The following is a 19,160-nucleotide window of genomic DNA, read 5'->3' on the forward strand; positions in this document are numbered from 1 at the left end:
GCATCCATGTTACTGCTGTATCCACTATTGCACATGATGGTACAGTTCACCATTATTTAACCATGTCTTCATTATCAGTGCCTTATTGTATTATCAGTCATAGGTATCGATATTACTACTACTTAAATAAAGATAGATAACTGACTGGTATGTGTACTGTCTTGAATTATTTTAGAATATTGCATAGGAACCAAGGACACTGTGTCAATTGTGAGGGAGGGAGGGAGGGGAGGGAGTGGGGGAGGAGTGAACTTCAAAACTTCACATTTTATTGTCGGACATAGAGGGTAGAGTATGATATTGTATCATAGACTGATGTTTGAGGTATAACTTCAGATGTGGACCTTTCATTGTTGTATTTACTTGCTTTATTTTCAGCCATATCAAAGCTACGTTTTATGTAGTCTAGCTGTTACTGTTGGTTTCATTCTGCATTATATAATGCCCCAGCTACGTAAGGAATTACCTTGGTCTTGTCTGGCCAAGCCAATCCTGAAGAGTAAAGAGTACTCCATGTTTGAACCCAAGAGTAAGTATTAATTCATACATGGACATTAAAGATTGAACGAGTGTTGTATGTTGCACTGATGTTAAGTTTACTGCTTGAATTCATTCCGTACTGGCTGGTTTACTTTCAAGCCTTTATTGTATAACTAACATACAATATCCAACTCTACAGGTGTACCATCATTGAAATTACTGTTATTGATTAAATATTTGATTTGCACTATTCTTGGCTTAGAAAAATGATTAACAAAAATAGTATTACTAAGGTAGCATTTTGATATCTCATTAGTTTACACGAATTTGTCACTTTTTCGAGCAGGAAAATGGTATACTCTCCCTGTCCAAAGATATGAAGTAATTCTTCCCAAATGGTAATAAAACCTGAATGTTATTGAAGTCACTTTAGGCAAGAAAAATGTCAGCTCATATTAGGCTAGCCCTAGGCTATCTGAACTTCACAAACTTGGTGGTTGTTCTAAATGTGATCAAGGTGGATGGTTGAGACTTAACATTTTGGTGTGCATCTGTCTGTAGTGAGATGTGTCCCAGCATAGTGGGTACGGGCACTGTTATGTGGTACAGTGTAGCGTGCTGATGTAGTTTAGTGTGATAGTCCTACAGTACAGTGTAGTATGGAATAGTTGCTGTAGTGTCCTGCAGCGTAGTGAAATAACATGAGGTAGTAAGGAATTTCTACTTTCCCTATCTCACATGGTTATTGGTAATTCACAAAACAGTCTTATTTTGTAAAATATTTACACATTTATTTCTGGAAGATTGTCATATCAGATATGTAACTTTGTTTTGGTCATGGTTATCATTGGTTGCTTATATCACAACAGCATGATAAAATTAGTATCTTTCACACATGCATAGCCTGAATTATATATTTGTAACAGCTGCTGCAGAAATCAGATGGTTTGAGAGACTGGCTGTCTGGGGTTGCGTGATTGAATCCAACCTGCTGTTCCCTCTGGTAATTCTATCTGGAGCCACAACTTCTGCTCCCACACTTGCTCAGGACTTTGGTGCATTGTGAGTGATTGATTTTAAGTAGTTATTACAAATTATGGTTTACTACCAGCTAAATGTCACAATAGTATTATGTCAGCAAACTGAGAAGGAAAAAGAAAGAGATAAAAGGATAGTACCTTCCTAGCTTACAGAATGCAATGGGAGGTAGAGTTTCTTTTAAACTGACCATTATGCCCAGTTCTTTTCACTGCCCACAAGACAGTTTATGAAATTATCAGTCCATAAGAACTGCATCAGCAGAAGGTTCGGGAATGCCCAGTTGTGCTACCCAGTGTAATGACACAGCAACTAGCTGGTAATGAGTCATGCTTGAACGCACACATTTCCTTGCTTCCAAGAGTCTGTGGACAGTTGCATGCACTGACTATGAGACCACAAATTAAGCCCCTTAAACACAAACAATGACGAGACAATGAGCTGGTCACTTTGGTCCAGGATGTACACTAAAGGATCCCTAGAATTCTCTTTGCTGGGTCAAGAATTTTTTGTCAATGAACAGCGTGTAAATTTAGCGGTCATGTGATGTACTGGTTGCTCGACGGCAACCAATTTTCGTAGAAAAGGCGGTTTAATATTCCAAGAAACAAACGGGAAGAAAGCCACTGAAACAACCGTGTACACAGAAAACCACGTAAAACGGTATTTCACATAGAAATAAATCCTGTATGTTAAAAGTTGCCAAGATGGGATTTCCCACAATAACAATTGGATTTGGCATAAATGTAAGTTAAAATCCACTTGCGATTATTTTTTTTAGTTATCCATCTATAATCCGTCATAACATCCCGTAAATTTCCTTGTCAGTCTTTCCTTATAAGAAATAAACTAATATAAAAATAATAAATTTTGAGAATTTCAATGTTTATGCTTGAATCACCCACGTATACAATAGCTAATACTATGAGAGCAAAGTACTTGCTATGGGCTACCAGAGCCAGCTGCTTGATGACAACAAAGACACTTGCACTCAATGAACTTTGCCTAAACTTTGACACAAATCTCCAACCACATGGTAGCCTAACACCACACTAAATCAATGGGGAAATCTAGCCTAACCATCCATTTATTCGCTGAAATTGTGACGCAGTTAGCTCGAACTAAAATATTCACCGAATACTTATGTTATTGCTGCTATCTTTGACCACATGGTAGCCTAACACCACACTAAGTCAATGTGGAAATCTAGCCTAACCAACTATTTCTTTGCTGAAATTGTGACGCAGTTAGCTGGAACTAAAATATCCGTGGAATATTTTCATTATTGCTGAGCTGTCTTTTACCACATGGTAGCCTTACACCACACAAAGTCAATGGGAAAATCTTGCTTAACCATCGGTTTGCACAAAAAAAAAACACATGTTGTGTAGCCTTGTTATAACTTTCAATTAGCTGGAAATTGGCAGTTGTTTAGAAGGTATGAGCTAAGCCTTGAAGAGGAAATGTAGTATTTTATGCACACTGTTGGTGTGGCAATGGATTGAAGGTTCTACCTTCAAGTACTTACACCGGTATAATATTTTCGTTTTCGGTGGTGATTTTATCCACACACAAAAAAAATACATGAAGAAAATAAAGGGCAACTTCGGCGAAAGCGAAAAAGTGCTTTCTATTTCAGTTGATGGGTTCTGGATTTTTCGTCATATATTTGTATATAAGTCTTACACAATCAATTAAAAAAACAACACTTGGTATAACTGTACATCTTCATGAATCAAAACATCATCAAGAAGATAAAAATTGTTTTGTTGGACACTAAGGAAAAAAAGATGGATCAGTGTTAGTGAATGAGAGTCATATTTGAACAGGAAAAGAAGTCAGAAAGTTTTTGGACACATTCAATACGAAAACGGTATATCATGATTCAACTTATTCTTGAAATAAATCTCCTGCTACTGTGGTCAAAGTGGTATTTTTATGTGAAAACCACAGACCAGGAAAAGCCAAGTACAGCTTTTGTTTACAAACAATAGCAGCTCTTCTCTGTTTGGAACTGGATGCTCATTACTTTCACAGAGGGTCCGTGGATGTATGAACTCAAGCGTGAGCGATATGCAGGCTGCATATTGAGCAGTGGTGTGCTGCCGGCGGGGGGGTTGGCGGTTAAATTTGGGAGCCTTCTCTTATCTAGATACTTTATTTTGACAAACTTGTTTGTTCTAGATCTCTTGACAAATACATTTTTCATGTTTTCTGTATAGCTATTACTGATGTGTGTTTTCTTATTTCTTAGAGGAGGGGCCTTCATTGTCACCATCTGCAGTGTGAAGTTGCTTCGCCATTGTTTCTGTGACACTCCACGTCAGTTTCCGATGCTAGCCTTCACTCTTCTCTGCTTTACTAATGATTTCACCGGCCCAGATCAGACCCCTAGATTCTTTACAGACTACTTCCTACTTCATTATTTCTTCATGACAATTTTATTAACCAAAGTAAGTATTGAAAGTTGAAAGCAGCCGTAAAACACAGTTTGTATTAAGTATCTATGTATGTGAATAATTGAAGGGTCAATTGCCATCTACCAAAATAAGAGGAAGGGAGTCAACTTACATGGTTATCCTCAGTACCAGCAGTGTCATGATAGCTCTACAGTAACTAACAGGGAATTGATTGGTTTGAAGAAATGGATGCAAAACTTAAGTACCAGTTGCAGACACCTGTATCTGTCAATGGGCTTATGGTGATTCAGGTTTTAGAACTTTCTGAAACAGCCTAGGCCTCTACTGGAAGGCTCTAACCTATTGGAATTACATATGAAAGACAGCTAACAGCAAATCAAAAACATAACCTCTGAAAAGGGTTGCTTTGAACTCCTTAAAAAGCTTAAAAAATTGATTGTAATATAATTTTGTACTGGCAAGCCTAACCTGGAGGAGTCCTGAGGATTCTGCTTTAGGGGTGTTCAACAATGAAGAAACTCACTATACCAGCATATACCAGTGTTGGATGAAAATAAAGTGATCTTACTTTCTACTCAATGTTGTATATTCTGTTTTCATTACAGTTGCAAGAGTGGTTACTGAAGTTACATTTTGTTTTTACCTACATTGCCCCATGGCAAATCACTTGGGGATCAGCTTTCCATGCATTTGCTCAACCCTTGAGTGTGGCCCGTATCCTTTTCAAACATGGTTCATCCTTGCAGTTTAGTACATGCCTTAGAAATATTATAGTATGGACAAATTGGGATGATTTCAAATGTGTTGGAATTTGCATGTTAGATACAGAAAATGGTAACAGACTTATTCATGCTCACTAGTAATGCTATTGAGTATGAAGTGAAGCAGGTTTTCTTTGAATTTAACTGATTATTCAAGTTTCAAGCCACCCAACATTGATGTTTAGCACTGAGGTTGAAAGAGTTTTCTTTGCCAGGCTGAGATGATATTTGCCATTGCTTCATCCTGAGAAGTGCATCAGGTAATCCATACATGGTTAGCCCAGACTATGCTAATGAGATAAAAACACCTTTTGTTTGTGATTGATTATACTTTCTTAACCTGTATTGATCAGACTCTGGAATGCTGTTTGTTCAGACTTTAATATCAGCTGTGTTTTCCACACCTCTCAGCCCATTCATGGGCAGTGCCATCTTCTTGTCATCTTATGTCAGGCCAATGAAATTTTGGGAACGAGACTACAAGTATGATCATTTTATTATTCTCTGCTTTATTAAAACCTTAACTTGAATAAGCTAGTTATTTGATTATAGGTTCAGCTGCAATGATAATGGACAAAGGACTCAATGGCCTATGTCTTTACCCATGACAGTTGCTATAGCCATTCCACTGCTAAATTACCCTCTGTGGAATCAATGAGTGTCAACCTATTTACTTATATTACCCATTGTTCAATCTTGAGAAGCATGATGGAACTGCCTCTCATGTACAGTTATGATTCACTGCTTAAGTGTTCAGTAGTAATATTAGTAGTAGTAAAATAAGAGCTTTAGAAGCGTCATTGCAAACTACAATATATACCATAAGGAATACGAAGAATGATTATATAGGCAGCAATTTGGTGTTCCTTTTATCCTTCTGTTCAGCACTAAAAGGGTTGATCATTCCAACACCAGATTATCAACTCAACTGGAAAAGAATTTAGGTAAGTTTATTGATCTTCATATCTTTTCACTTGTGGTTATAATGTGGATAACTTTTTAAAAGTTACTATCATTGTGATAATAAAATTATAAAATGGGTGATCTTTCTTTTAACATTTTAATGATTAGAATGCAGGTGGAAAAGAGACTAAGATCCTTGAGATGATCTAGGCAAAGATTGTTAGTCTAAAAAATGCCAATTATTAATTTTTCTTGTTTTTCAGGCTCAGATAACAATAATCTGGATTCCATATTCTATGAACACCTGACAAGGTCACTACAAGAGAGTCTATGTGGAGATCTGACTCTGGGTCGCTGGGGTTCTGTGTTTCCAGGGGATTGCTTCATCCTTGCTTCAGATTCATTGAATGCTCTCATCAACATCATAGAGATAGGCAATGGTTTGGTAACATTCCAGCTACGAGGACTTGAGTTTAAAGGTAATTTCAAACTTCAGAGTTCATTTCATTTTGTCATGAAAGGAGGAGATGAGTCTTGTTCCAACTGATTGGAAGTTAGTGTTTTCATAGCATTAAGAGAGGAAAGTATGATTTTTACAATACGGAATATTCCTTCAATAAGAACCATTCAATACAGTTAATATTACCATAGCAATGTGCATGGTTAATGTTACCAAAGCATTGTGTATGGTTAATGTTACCATAGCATTGTGTATGGTGAATGTTACAATATAGCATTGTGTATGGTGAATGTTACAATAGCATTGTGTATGGTTAATGTTACCATACCATTTTGTATGGTTAATGTTACCATAGCATTGTGTATGGTGTGCTTGTGTTGTTTCTGGGATTAAAAGTTGATTTGCACAATACAGTGTGTGGGGCTGATGTGAATACCATAATAGTGTGTGGGGCTGCTGTGAGTACCATTATAGTGTATGGGACTGATGTGAGTACCATTATAGTGTGTGGGGCTGATGTGAGTACCATTATAGTTTGTGGGAGTGATGTGAGTACCATTATAGTGTGTGGGGTGATGTGAGTACCATTTTAGTTTGTGGGACTGATGTGAGTACCATTATAGTGTGTGGGGCTGATGTGAGTACCATTATAGTGTGTGGGGCTGATGTGAGTACCATTATAGTGTGTGGGGCTGATGTGAGTACCATTATAGTGTGTGGGAGTGATGTGAGTACCATTATAGTGTGTGGGAGTGATGTGAGTACCATTATAGTGTATGGGGCTGATGTGAGTACCTTGAGACAAACCACACAAATCACAAATCACAAACACTCACACTACATGTATTAATGGATCACACATCAAATGATACACTTATTTCTTCTGATAGCTGAACAAATTGTAATAGGAGGAAGTTGGACTATTTGTTCAAGATGTTTGACATTGGTGTCCATTGCCTGCTTCAGTCTGCCATCACTTTTATAGAAATGTTTCATTCTTTTGATTTGCAGGTACTTACTGCCAACAAAGAGAGGTAGAGGCCATCACTGAAGGAGTAGAAGAAGATGAAGGTAAGAATTGTCTCAAAACAATTTTTTATTCTCTTTGTCAACTTTCTGTATTTGACAAGTAAAGAATATTCTGCAGCACTCTCAAGTACTTTCTTACTTTGTTCCAGGTTGTTGCTGTTGTGAGCCAGGCCATTTACCTGGAACATTGTCAGCCAATGCAGCATTTGGACAGCGATGGTTATCGTGGCAAGTTATTGCCAGCAAGTACACTTTACTTGGCTACAGCATCTCAGACAACTGTGCTGCCTCAATGCTGCAAGTATTTGATCTGCGAAAAATACTTATTACCTACTATGTTAAAGTAAGTACACAAGGCTTCTTATGAATGGTGGCATCTACTTAATCCTGACTAAGTATTGTATGAACATAGCGGTAGCATATATTCAATGAAATGCTTAATGTTCAGTCACTGCTTTCCATACGATGGGCATCTTTTAATCTTAACTCAGCAACCAAGTGTCCAAAGACCATTCACACACCAATAATGAATGATCTTCTTGTCCAGTGATTATACCAGTGATGATCCCTTCTTTATGCCTAATGATGATCCCTTCTCCATGCCTAATGGTGATGCCTTCTCCATGCCTAATGATGATCCCTTCTCCATGCCTAATGATGATCAATTCTTCATGCCTAATGATGAACCCTTCTCCATGCCTAATAATGATCAATTCTTCATGCCTAATGATGATCAATTCTTCATGCCTAATGATGATCCCTTCTCCATGCCTAATGATGATCACTTCTCCATGCCTAATGATGATCCCTTCTCCATGCCTAATGATGATCAATTTTTCATGCCTAATGATGATCCCTTCTCCATGCCTAATGATGATCAATTCTTCATGCCTCATGATGATCCCTTCTCCATGCCTAATGATGATCACTTCTCCATGCCTAATGATGATCCCTTCTCCATGCCTGATGATGATCCCTTCTTCATGCCTGATGATGATCCCTTCTCCATGCCTAATGACGATCAATTCTTCATGCCTAATGATGATCCCTTCTCCATGCCTAATGACGATCAATTCTTCATGCCTAATGATGATCCCTTCTCCATGCCTAATGATGATCACTTCTCCATGCCTAATGATGATCCCTTCTTTATGCCTAATGATGATCACTTCTCCATGCCTAATGATGATCCCTTCTCCATGCCTAATGACGATCAATTCTTCATGCCTAATGATGATCCCTTCTCCATGCCTAATGATGATCACTTCTCCATGCCTAATGATGATCCCTTCTTTATGCCTAATGATGATCACTTCTCCATGCCTAATGATGATCCCTTCTCCATGCCTAATGACGATCAATTCTCCATGCCTAATGATGATCCCTTCTTCATGCCTGATGATGATCCCTTCTTCATGCCTGATGATGATCCCTTCTTCATGCCTGATGATGATCCCTTCTCCTTGCCTAATGATGATCCCTTCTCCATGCCTAATGATGATCAATTCTTCATGCCTAATGATGATCTCTTCTCCATGCCTAATGATGATCACTTCTCCATGCCTAATATGATCCCTTCTCCATGCCTAATGATGATCCCTTCTTTATGCCTAATGATGATCCCTTCTTCATGCCTGATAATGATCCCTTCTTCATGCCTAATGACGATCACTTCTCCATGCCTAATATGATCCCTTCTCCATGCCTAATGATGATCCCTTCTTTATGCCTAATGATGATCCCTTCTTCATGCCTGATAATGATCCCTTCTTCATGCCTGATAATGATCCCTTCTTCATGCCTAATGACGATCCCTTCTTCATGCCTAATGACGATCACTTCTCCATGCCTAATATGATCCCTTCTCCATGCCTAATGATGATCCCTTCTTTATGCCTAATGATGATCCCTTCTTTATGCCTAATGATGATCCCTTCTTCATGCCTGATAATGATCCCTTCTTCATGCCTAATGACGATCCCTTCTTCATGCCTAATGACGATCCCTTCTTCATGCCTAATGACGATCACTTCTCCATGCCTAATATGATCCCTTCTCCATGCCTAATGATGATCCCTTCTTTATGCCTAATGATGATCCCTTCTTTATGCCTAATGATGATCCCTTCTTCATGCCTGATAATGATCCCTTCTTCATGCCTAATGACGATCCCTTCTTCATGCCTAATGTTGATGCCAAATGATGATCTTTTCTTCATGCCTAATTATGTGTCCAGTATTTGTATGCAATGACTATTGATTTTTCGTGTGTCAAATGACAGTTTCATTCTGTAGTCTTTGTATTAGCTCCTAGTAGTGATTTACTATTTTATGTTTCTTTTTCAAAGGGTATTATTTATTATGTCATCCGATGTCCTAAACTAGAACAATGGATTTCTAATCAAGGCATTCTCGATGCCCTTCAACCTCTGGCTGACAATGGTTATGTTGACTGTGATGTGACCTTTAACCCTAAAATTGATGAAGACTATGACCCACGATTGGGAGGTGTTTCCAGGGAATCATTTTGCAGCACCTACCTGAAGTGGATTGAGTACTGTGTATCCAGGAGGGAGGAGGTTGGTACCACGTAACATATCTTCTACATAGCAAGCATTATTTCAAGAAGACTTTTCAACTCTGATCATAGTAATTGCACACATTACTACATATTGTTAAGATGCTTAACATTTATATAGCAGTGTGTATTGATCAGAAACCAAATTCTTTTAGTCATATTTTAGCGGTACTTTCTAAAAGATAATTTTGTCATACATTGTCCATCATACATTATAAATTGTACCACATTTTCCAGTTATTAACTTAAGAGTCCTTGTATTTTTCCACTTTTTTTTCATTCTTTATAACGTATGATTTTATTAATGTCAGCAGTGCCTTTGTTCTTTTTATCAATGATTATTTATTGTTCATCAAAAAATTGATACTGCAGTAATAGGAATGAAAGAAAAACTGACTAAAACACTAACTGATGTTTATTTGGACAGTTAAAGTTAGTCAAGTGATTGATGTTATATTATCTATGGATGATACACAATAAGTATGTGTTTTATTCTCATCTACAGAGTGTGGAATGTGAAACTGAATCTCCAGTGGTAACCCTATGCTTTGCACTTTGCATTCTGGGAAGGAGAGCTTTAGGTACAGCATCACACCACTTAGCATCCAGGTAAAGTAAGCAGAAGTACACCACATGTATACATAAGAGTAGAATTTCAAAGAGATCCTCACATTACCTCCTTGGATTGTTGTTGGTGACAGCAATATTGTTTATTTCTGTGCATTTAATTCAGACAATTTATGGTATTTTTGGGTATTACATAATATTTAAAGTTGGTGCAGTTTCAGTGATGTGCTCTCTCTCTCCACTTTACTCTTGCACCATGGCCTCACTTGAATTGGGATCCTACAGTAGGTTTTCATGCTATGTGAACCTGAGTGGGTTTGTATGTTATATTAACCATAGTGGGCTTGTATGTTATATTAGCCTGTGTGGGTTTGTTTATTAAATTAGCCTATAGTAGGTTTTTATGCTATGTGAATCTGAGGGAGTTTGTGTAATATTAGCCTGGGTGGGTTTGTATATTGCATTATCTTATAGTAGCTTTTTATGCTATGTGTACCTGAGGGAGTTTGTGTGTTATATTAGCACGAGTGGGTGTGTATGTTATGTTAGCCTGAGTGGGTTTGTATGTTATATTAACCTGAGTGGGCTTGTATGTTATATTAGCCTGAGTGGGTTTGTTTATTAAATTAGCCTAAAGTAGGTTTTTATGCTATGTGAATCTGAGGGAGTTTGTGTAATATTAGCCTGGGTGGGTTTGTATATTGTATTATCTTATAGTAGCTTTTTATGCTATGTGAACCTGAGGGAGTTTGTATGTTATATTAGCCTGGGTGGGTGTGTATGTTATATTAACCTGAGTGGGTTTATAAGTTATATTAATCTGAGGGGTTTGAATGTAATTTTAACCTGAGTGGGTTTGTACGTCACATTAACATGAGTGGGTTTGTATGTTATATTAACCTGAGTGGGTTTGTATGTTATATTAGCCTGAGTGAGTTTGTATATTATATTATCCTAAAGTGGGTTTGTATGCTATATGTACCTTAGGGAGTTTGAATGATATATTAGCCTGAGTGGGTTGGTATGTTATATTATTCTGAGAGAGTTTGTATATTGTATTAACCTATAGTAGGTTTTATGTTATATTAGCCTGAATGGGTTTGTAGGTTATATTAACATGATTGGTTTGCATGTAATAACATGAGTGGGTTGGTGTGTTATATTAGCCTGAGTAGATATTTATGACATATTAGCCTGAGTGGGTTTGTATGCTATATTAACTTGAGTTGGTTTGTATGTTATATTAGCCTGAGTGGGTTTGTATGTTATATTAGCCTGAGTAGATTTATATGTTAAATTAACCTGAGTAGATATTTATGTTATATTAACCTGAGTAGGTAGCCTGAGTGGGGTTTGTATGTTATGTTAGCCTGAGTGGGTTAGTGTGTTGTCATCCTTATACCCTACCCTATAGTAGGTTTATATGCTATGTGAACCTGAGTGGGTTTGTATGTTATATTAGCCTGAGTGAGTTTGTATATTATATTATCCTATAGTGGGTTTTTATGCTATATGTACCTGAGGGAGTTTGAATGATATATTAGCCTGAGTGGGTTGGTATGTTATATTATTCTGAGTGAGTTTGTATATTGTATTAACCTATAGTAGGTTTTATGTTATATTAGCCTGAATTGGTTAGTATGTTATATTAGCCTAATGGGTTTGCATGTAATAACATGAGTGGGTTGGTGTGTTATATTAGCCTGAGTGGGTTTGTATGTTATATTAACCTGAGTGGGTTTGTATGTTATATTAGCCTGAGTGAGTTTGTATATTATATTATCCTATAGTGGGTTTTTATGCTATATGTACCTTAGGGAGTTTGAATGATATATTAGCCTGAGTGGGTTGGTATGTTATATTATTCTGAGTGAGTTTGTATATTGTATTAACCTATAGTAGGTTTTATGTTATATTAGCCTGAATTGGTTAGTATGTTATATTAGCCTAATGGGTTTGCATGTAATAACATGAATGGGTTAGTGTGTTATATTAGCCTGAGTGGGTTTGTATGCTATATTAACTTGAGTTGGTTTGTATGCTATATTAACATGAGTGGGTTTGTATGTTATATTAACCTGAGTGGGTTTGTATGTTATATTAGCCTGAGTGAGTTTGTATATTATATTATCCTATAGTGGGTTTTTATGCTATATGTACCGTAGGGAGTTTGAATGATATATTAGCCTCAGTGGGTTGGTATGTTATATTATTCTGAGTGAGTTTGTATATTGTATTAACCTATAGTAGGTTTTATGTTATATTAGCTTGAATTGGTTAGTATGTTATATTAGCCTTATGGGTTTGCATGTAATAACATGAATGGGTTGGTGTGTTATATTAGCCTGAGTGGGTTTGTATGCTATATTAACTTGAGTTGGTTTGTATGTTATATTAGCCTGAGTGGGTTTGTATCTTTTATTAGCCTGAGTGGGTTTGTATGTTATGTTAACCTGAGTTGGTTTGTTTGCTACAATAGCCTAAGTGGGTTGTTTGTTATAATAACCTTAGTGGGATTGTTTGTTGCATTTGCCTGAGTGGGTTTGTATTTTATATTAGCCTGAATGGGTTTGTATGTTATATGAACCTGAGTGGGTTTATAAGTTATATTAATCTGAGGGGTTTGAATGTAATTTTTACCTGAGTGGGTTTGTATGTTACATTAGCATGAGTGGGTTTGTAAGTTATGTTAACCTGAGTGGGTTTGTATGTTATAATAACCTTAGTGGGATTGTTTGTTACATTTGCCTGAGTGGGTTTGTATTTTGTATTAGCCTGAGTGAGTGTATGTTATATGAACCTGAGTGGGTTTATAAGTTATATTAATCTGAGTGGTTTGAATGTAATTTTATCCTGAGTGCTTTTGTATGTTACATTAGCATGAGTGGGTTTGTAAGTTATGTTAACCTGAGTGGGTTTGTATGTTATATTTGCCTCAGTGGGATTGCATTAATATTGATATTGATAGAAAAATTGTATACTTTATATTATTATAAAACCTATATGAAGGCGTACAAGACTGATGTTCCTAGTAGTAAAATGTCAGAAAATCTTAATCTTTTCACAGCATCTTAGAGTCATTCCTGTATGGTCTTCATGCCCTTTTCAAAGGTGATTTCCGCATCACATCCAGTAAAGATGAATGGGTGTTTACTGATGTGGAAATGTTACGTCGCTGTGTAGCCCCAGGGGTACGAATGTCTCTCAGACTTCACCAGGTAAGGATTGTTGTAGGTGAACAGTTACTTGTAACTACTGGAATGAACTTTATATGTAATATATCTTACATAAAGTTTTGTGTCCTTGTGGAATTTATTGTTGTTCACAGGAACAATTTACATCACCTGATAAGTACCAGAAACCTTTAGTCTACTTATTTGTTTGTTCATTAATCTTTCCAGGACCACTTTACATCACCTGATGAGTACGAAGAGCCAGAAATGCTTTATAATGCAATCACTTCTTATGAGGAAAGTTTGGTGATTGCTCATGAAGGTGATCCTGCCTGGAGAAATGCTGTCCTCTCAAACACACCTTCTCTTCTGGCATTGAGGTTAGTCAAGCTTTACCATTCCACTCCACTCTGACTTGTTGAGACAATATGAGACTATTCTAATTTGTTGAGTGAGTACACAAGCATATATAAGATATGGTGAGATTAAGATATTTATGGATTTTATTTTTCAGACATGTTTTAGATGAAGGTTCCACTGATTATAAGGTCATCATGCTCAACAGAAAATATCTTGTCTTCAGAGTCATAAAGGTGAGCTTCATACTCCTTTGTCTAACTTGGATGCATTTAATGGATTTAAAGCAAGTGGAATTTGTTAACTGTGGTTTACTAGTTTTTAAATGTACATCACAGATCAGTGTCTTGCAGTATTAGAGTTTATTGTACTACTAGTGTTGTTATATTTGACTGCAATAAATGTGGTAAGACTCAACTCAGTACAGTGTAGCAAAACATGGCAGCCGACTTAGGTGATAAGGAGGAACTGATATTCAGAGGGACTTTAAGCAGCATTTGTTTATGATTTTTAATACTCTTTGTTTACTATATTGAGCAATATAATAGCTTGACCAATTGAATTATATTTTAAAAATGACCTCAACTTCTGATTTTCTGTATGAAAGGCTAGTGGCCAATGAAGTATACATATTAGATTGGAATCTATACTTACCATTACATTAATGACATTCATTTGATGAAAATATTGCAAAGGTTGCCTTTGATTGCTATCATATATTCTATAATAGTTTAGTCAAAAATAGTGAAAATTGTAGGAGAGTGTAAATTGAAATATCCCTGAAGTATTCCAATAGAAGTGAAATGTTGTCTCCCAAGTAAACTGTTGGGGGTTGTATGATGAAGGAGTTGTGGCACTAAGTAGGATTTGACACACATTTAAACTTTTGTGGTAAGTTAATGTAGATGTCTCCATATTTGATCTCTATAGCATTCCTCATTGATTAAATTGTTTTCCAATCAAGCATACTTTCCTTTGTCTAGGTTAATAGAGAGTGTGTGAAAGGACTATGGGCAGGCCAGCAGCAGGAGTTGGTATTCTTACGCAACAGTAACCCTGAAAGAGGAAGCATTCAAAACGCTAAGCAAGCACTGCGTAACATGATCAATTCCTCATGTGACCAACCCATTGGTTATCCTATATATGTCTCACCATTAACTACATCATATGCAGAGAGTAGCCAACAACTGACTGAGGTCAGAGGTCGTTCAATCAGTTTTGCTTGCATTAAGCATGTGTTTATGCAATGCTGGACAAGGTAAGTGGCCTCTCAGTACCTAGTTAGTGTATTGATAACATTGTTGTGTAGCAAATACATAGATATGAGATTCCAAATAACATTGTTTACATAGCTCTAATACATCATACTTCAAGCATGTTCAAGCCATTATCTTCCAGTGACACATATAGTTATGTGATCTTCAAGTCATAGTATAATCAGCTATTAGTGATGCTTGTGATCACACCTTTCTTGTATCTCCAATTGATATATTAATACATATATATGCTTATATTGGAAGGTAGCTATACCCAATGTAGGTATCAGATTTACATTATAAGGCAGGTTGTTAAAGAATCACTTTTATGATGTTGATGCTTTAGGATGTTACAGCGGTGTGCAGCAGGATGTAGCAGTGGTGGAGGAGTGGGGAACACAGCAGAGAAAGAAGAGGCAGAAAACACATCACCAAGACCAAATACAGGTACTACTGCTATGTTATGTATATCATCTATTGTTACATGTGTATTGATCTATTGTTACATGTGTATATGATCTATTGTTACATGTGTATTGATCTGTTGCTACATGTGTATTGATTTATTGCCACATGTGTTTGGATCGATTGTTATATGTGTATGGATCTATTGCTTAATGTGTATTGATCTATTGTTACATGTGTATGGATCTATTTTGATATATGTATGGATCTCTTGCTACATGTGGATGTATTGTTATATGTGTATGGATCTATTGCTTAATGTGTATTGATCTATTGTTATATGTGTATGGATCTATTTTGATATATTTATGGATCTCTTGCTACATGTGGATGTATTGTTATATGTGTATGGATCTATTGCTTAATGTGTATTGATCTATTGTTATATGTGTATGGATCTATTTTGATATATGTATGGATCTCTTGCTACATGTGGATGTATTGTTATATGTGTATGGATCTATTGCTTAATATGTATTGATCTATTGTTATATGTGTATGGATCTATTTTGATACATTTATGGATCTCTTGCTACATGTGGATGTATTGTTATATGTGTATGGATCTATTGCTTAATGTGTATTGATCTATTGTTATATGTGTATGGATCTATTTTGATATATGTATGGATCTCTTGCTACATGTGGATGTATTGTTATATGTGTATGGATCTATTGCTTAATGCGTATTGATCTATTGTTATATGTGTATAGATCTATTTTGATATATGTATGGATCTCTTGCTACATGTGGATGTATTGTTATATGTGTATGGATCTATTTTGATATATGTATGGATCTCTTGCTACATGTGGATGTATTGTTATATGTGTATAGATCTATTTTGATATATGAATGGATCTCTTGCTACATGTGTATGGATCTATTGTTATATGTGTATGGATCTATTTTGATATATGTATGGATCACTTGCTACATGTGTATAGATCTATTGTTATATGTGTATGGATCTATTTTGATATATGAATGGATCTCTTGCTACATGTGTATGGATCTATTGTTATATGTGTATGGATCTATTGTTATACGTGTATAGATCTATTTTGATATATGAATGGATCTCTTGCTACATGTGTATGGATCTATTGTTATATGTGTATGGATCTATTTTGATATATGTATGGATCTCTTGCTACATGTGTATGGATCTATTGTTATATGTGTATGGATCTATTTTGATATATGTATGGATCTCTTGCTACGTGTGTATGGATCTATTGTTATATGTGTATGGATCTATTGTTATTTGTGTATGGATTTATTGTTATATGTGTATGGATCTATTGTTATTTGTTTATGGATCTATTTTTATCTGTGTATGGATATATCAAGTTTCTCCAGGATTTCTAGATAATAATTCTAATGAGTTCTTTCTGCCTTCAGCTTTTCCCAACATGTGACCTTTTTTTGCAGAATATGCCAGTTAGTAATTCCTCATAACATTATTTTATTGCTGAATATTGTAGTCATCAGTACCTCACAATGGTTGTCACTGATAATTGGTAGATAACTAATTTATTCATTGATATTCCAGTTCGTTCGGAGACTCAGCCACCAACCGTTCCTAGTTCCGCATCAGCTGATGTAGGTAGCAGCCATCTCCAAACACCGCCTCATGTCTTGACCCATCCCAGAGGCAGCCAGTCCTCCAGTACGGGATCACTAAGAAAAATAAGCAGCAGCAGCCGCTCACAGGCAGTAGAATTGATTGCAATGTCCATGGCAAGCTCAGTTACCAAAGATAAATTCATAGGGCACCGTGTCAAGGTATGTCAACCCAAGGAAGCTTCCCACATTGTGCCAGAAATTGTAGACATGATCACAAATTGTGAAAGTTAAAGCTCATTCAAGGCCATCCTCAGAGCATGGTTCCTTAATTGAAAAGTTCAGTGCTGCAATCCTTCACAATGTCTGTGCATAATTTGAAAGCCTATAGTCCAGTTTTTTGGAAACTTAACAATTTAACCATTCTAAAATAGAGATGAACTTAACAATGACAAGAAGGGCTTGACAAGGAAATATATGTAAGATTACCTGACCTGTCTTCACCCAATGAATGCACATTTTTTAACCTTTGCAAACACTCTGGGCCCTAAATATCTATGGTTCCCAAAGATTGGAGTGCAAAAAGGATGCATGGGAAGCCATTCATTCAATGGAACTGAAGGAATATAACACAGCCCTCAAAGATAATAAATAACAATAATATTGTCTCTATTCATTGGGATGTAACAAGTGTTTAATCCTTACTCTGAATATAACACAGCCCTCAAAGATAATAAATAACAATAATATTGTCTCTATTCATTGGGATGTAACAAGTGTTTAATCCTTACTCTGAATATGACACAGCACTCAAAGATAATAAATAACAATAATATTGTCTCTATTCATTAGGATGTATCAAGTGTTTAATCCTTACCCTGAATATAACACAGCACTCAAAAAGAATAAATAACAATAATATTGTCTCTATTTATTAGGATGTAACATACATGACCTTAAAACATAAAGGACTCTAGTCATACAATACATGAACTTACAACATATGGGACTCTAGTCATACAAAACATGAACTTAGAACATAAGGGACTACAACCATACAAAACATGAACTTACAACATAAGGGACTGTAGTCATACAATACATGAACTTACAACATAAGGGACTATAGTCATACAATACATGAACTTAGAACATAAGGGACTACAACCATATAAAACATGAACTTACAACATAAGGGACTGTAGTCATACAAGACATGAACTTACAACATATGGGACTATAGTCATACAATACATGAACTTAGAACATATGGGACTCTAGTCATACAAAACATGAACTTATAACATAAGGGACTCTAGTCATACAAAACATGAACTTAGAACATAAGGGACTACAACCATATAAAACATGAACTTACAACGTAAGGGACTGTAGTCATACAATACATGAACTTACAACATAAGGGACTGTAGTCATACAAAACATGAACTTACAACATAAGGGACTACAACCATACAATACATGAACTTACAACAAATGGGACTATAGTCATACAATACATGAACTTACAACATATGGGACTATAGTCATACAAAACATGAACTTACAACATAAGGGACTATAGTCATACAATACATGAACTTACAACATAAGGGACTTTAACCATACAATACATGAACTTACAACAAATGGGACTATAGTCATACAATACATGAACTTACAACATATGGGACTATAGTCATACAAAACATGAACTTACAACATAAGGGACTATAGTCATACAATACATGAACTTACAACATAAGGGACTATAGTCATACAATACATGAACTTACAACATAAGGGACTGTAGTCATACAATACATGAACTTACAACATATAGGACTATAGTCATACAATACATGAACTTACAACATATGGGACTATAGTCATACAAAACATGAACTTACAACATAAGGGACTATAGTCATACAATACATGAACTAACAACATAAGGGACTATAGTCATACAATACATGAACTTACAACATAAGGGACTACAACCATACAAAACATGAACTTACAACATAAGGGACTGTAGTCATACAAGACATGAACTTACAACATATAGGACTATAGTCATACAATACATGAACTTACAACATAA

The 19,160-nt window shown here is 36.0% G+C and overlaps 1 protein-coding gene across 3 annotated transcripts in view; it reads left to right on the forward strand.

The window, feature by feature from the left end:
* Positions 1-19,160, forward strand: part of LOC139972105 (pecanex-like protein 1) — a 72,852-nt gene that overhangs the window by 48,294 nt on the left and 5,398 nt on the right. For all 3 annotated transcript variants that reach the window (XM_071979041.1, XM_071979042.1, XM_071979039.1), the window contains 17 exons: positions 379-529; positions 1,407-1,542; positions 3,773-3,971; positions 4,544-4,652; positions 5,053-5,182; positions 5,585-5,643; positions 5,866-6,081; positions 7,074-7,133; positions 7,241-7,434; positions 9,439-9,669; positions 10,174-10,277; positions 13,303-13,453; positions 13,637-13,788; positions 13,923-14,001; positions 14,749-15,023; positions 15,368-15,468; positions 17,043-17,275. In XM_071979041.1, coding sequence (XP_071835142.1) covers positions 379-529; positions 1,407-1,542; positions 3,773-3,971; positions 4,544-4,652; positions 5,053-5,182; positions 5,585-5,643; positions 5,866-6,081; positions 7,074-7,133; positions 7,241-7,434; positions 9,439-9,669; positions 10,174-10,277; positions 13,303-13,453; positions 13,637-13,788; positions 13,923-14,001; positions 14,749-15,023; positions 15,368-15,468; positions 17,043-17,275 — 2,580 coding nt within the window. The remainder of the gene's footprint in view (positions 1-378; positions 530-1,406; positions 1,543-3,772; positions 3,972-4,543; positions 4,653-5,052; positions 5,183-5,584; positions 5,644-5,865; positions 6,082-7,073; positions 7,134-7,240; positions 7,435-9,438; positions 9,670-10,173; positions 10,278-13,302; positions 13,454-13,636; positions 13,789-13,922; positions 14,002-14,748; positions 15,024-15,367; positions 15,469-17,042; positions 17,276-19,160) is intronic.

This window comes from Apostichopus japonicus, chromosome 8 (genome assembly GCF_037975245.1).
Source record: "Apostichopus japonicus isolate 1M-3 chromosome 8, ASM3797524v1, whole genome shotgun sequence".
Lineage (NCBI taxonomy): Eukaryota > Metazoa > Echinodermata > Holothuroidea > Aspidochirotida > Stichopodidae > Apostichopus > Apostichopus japonicus.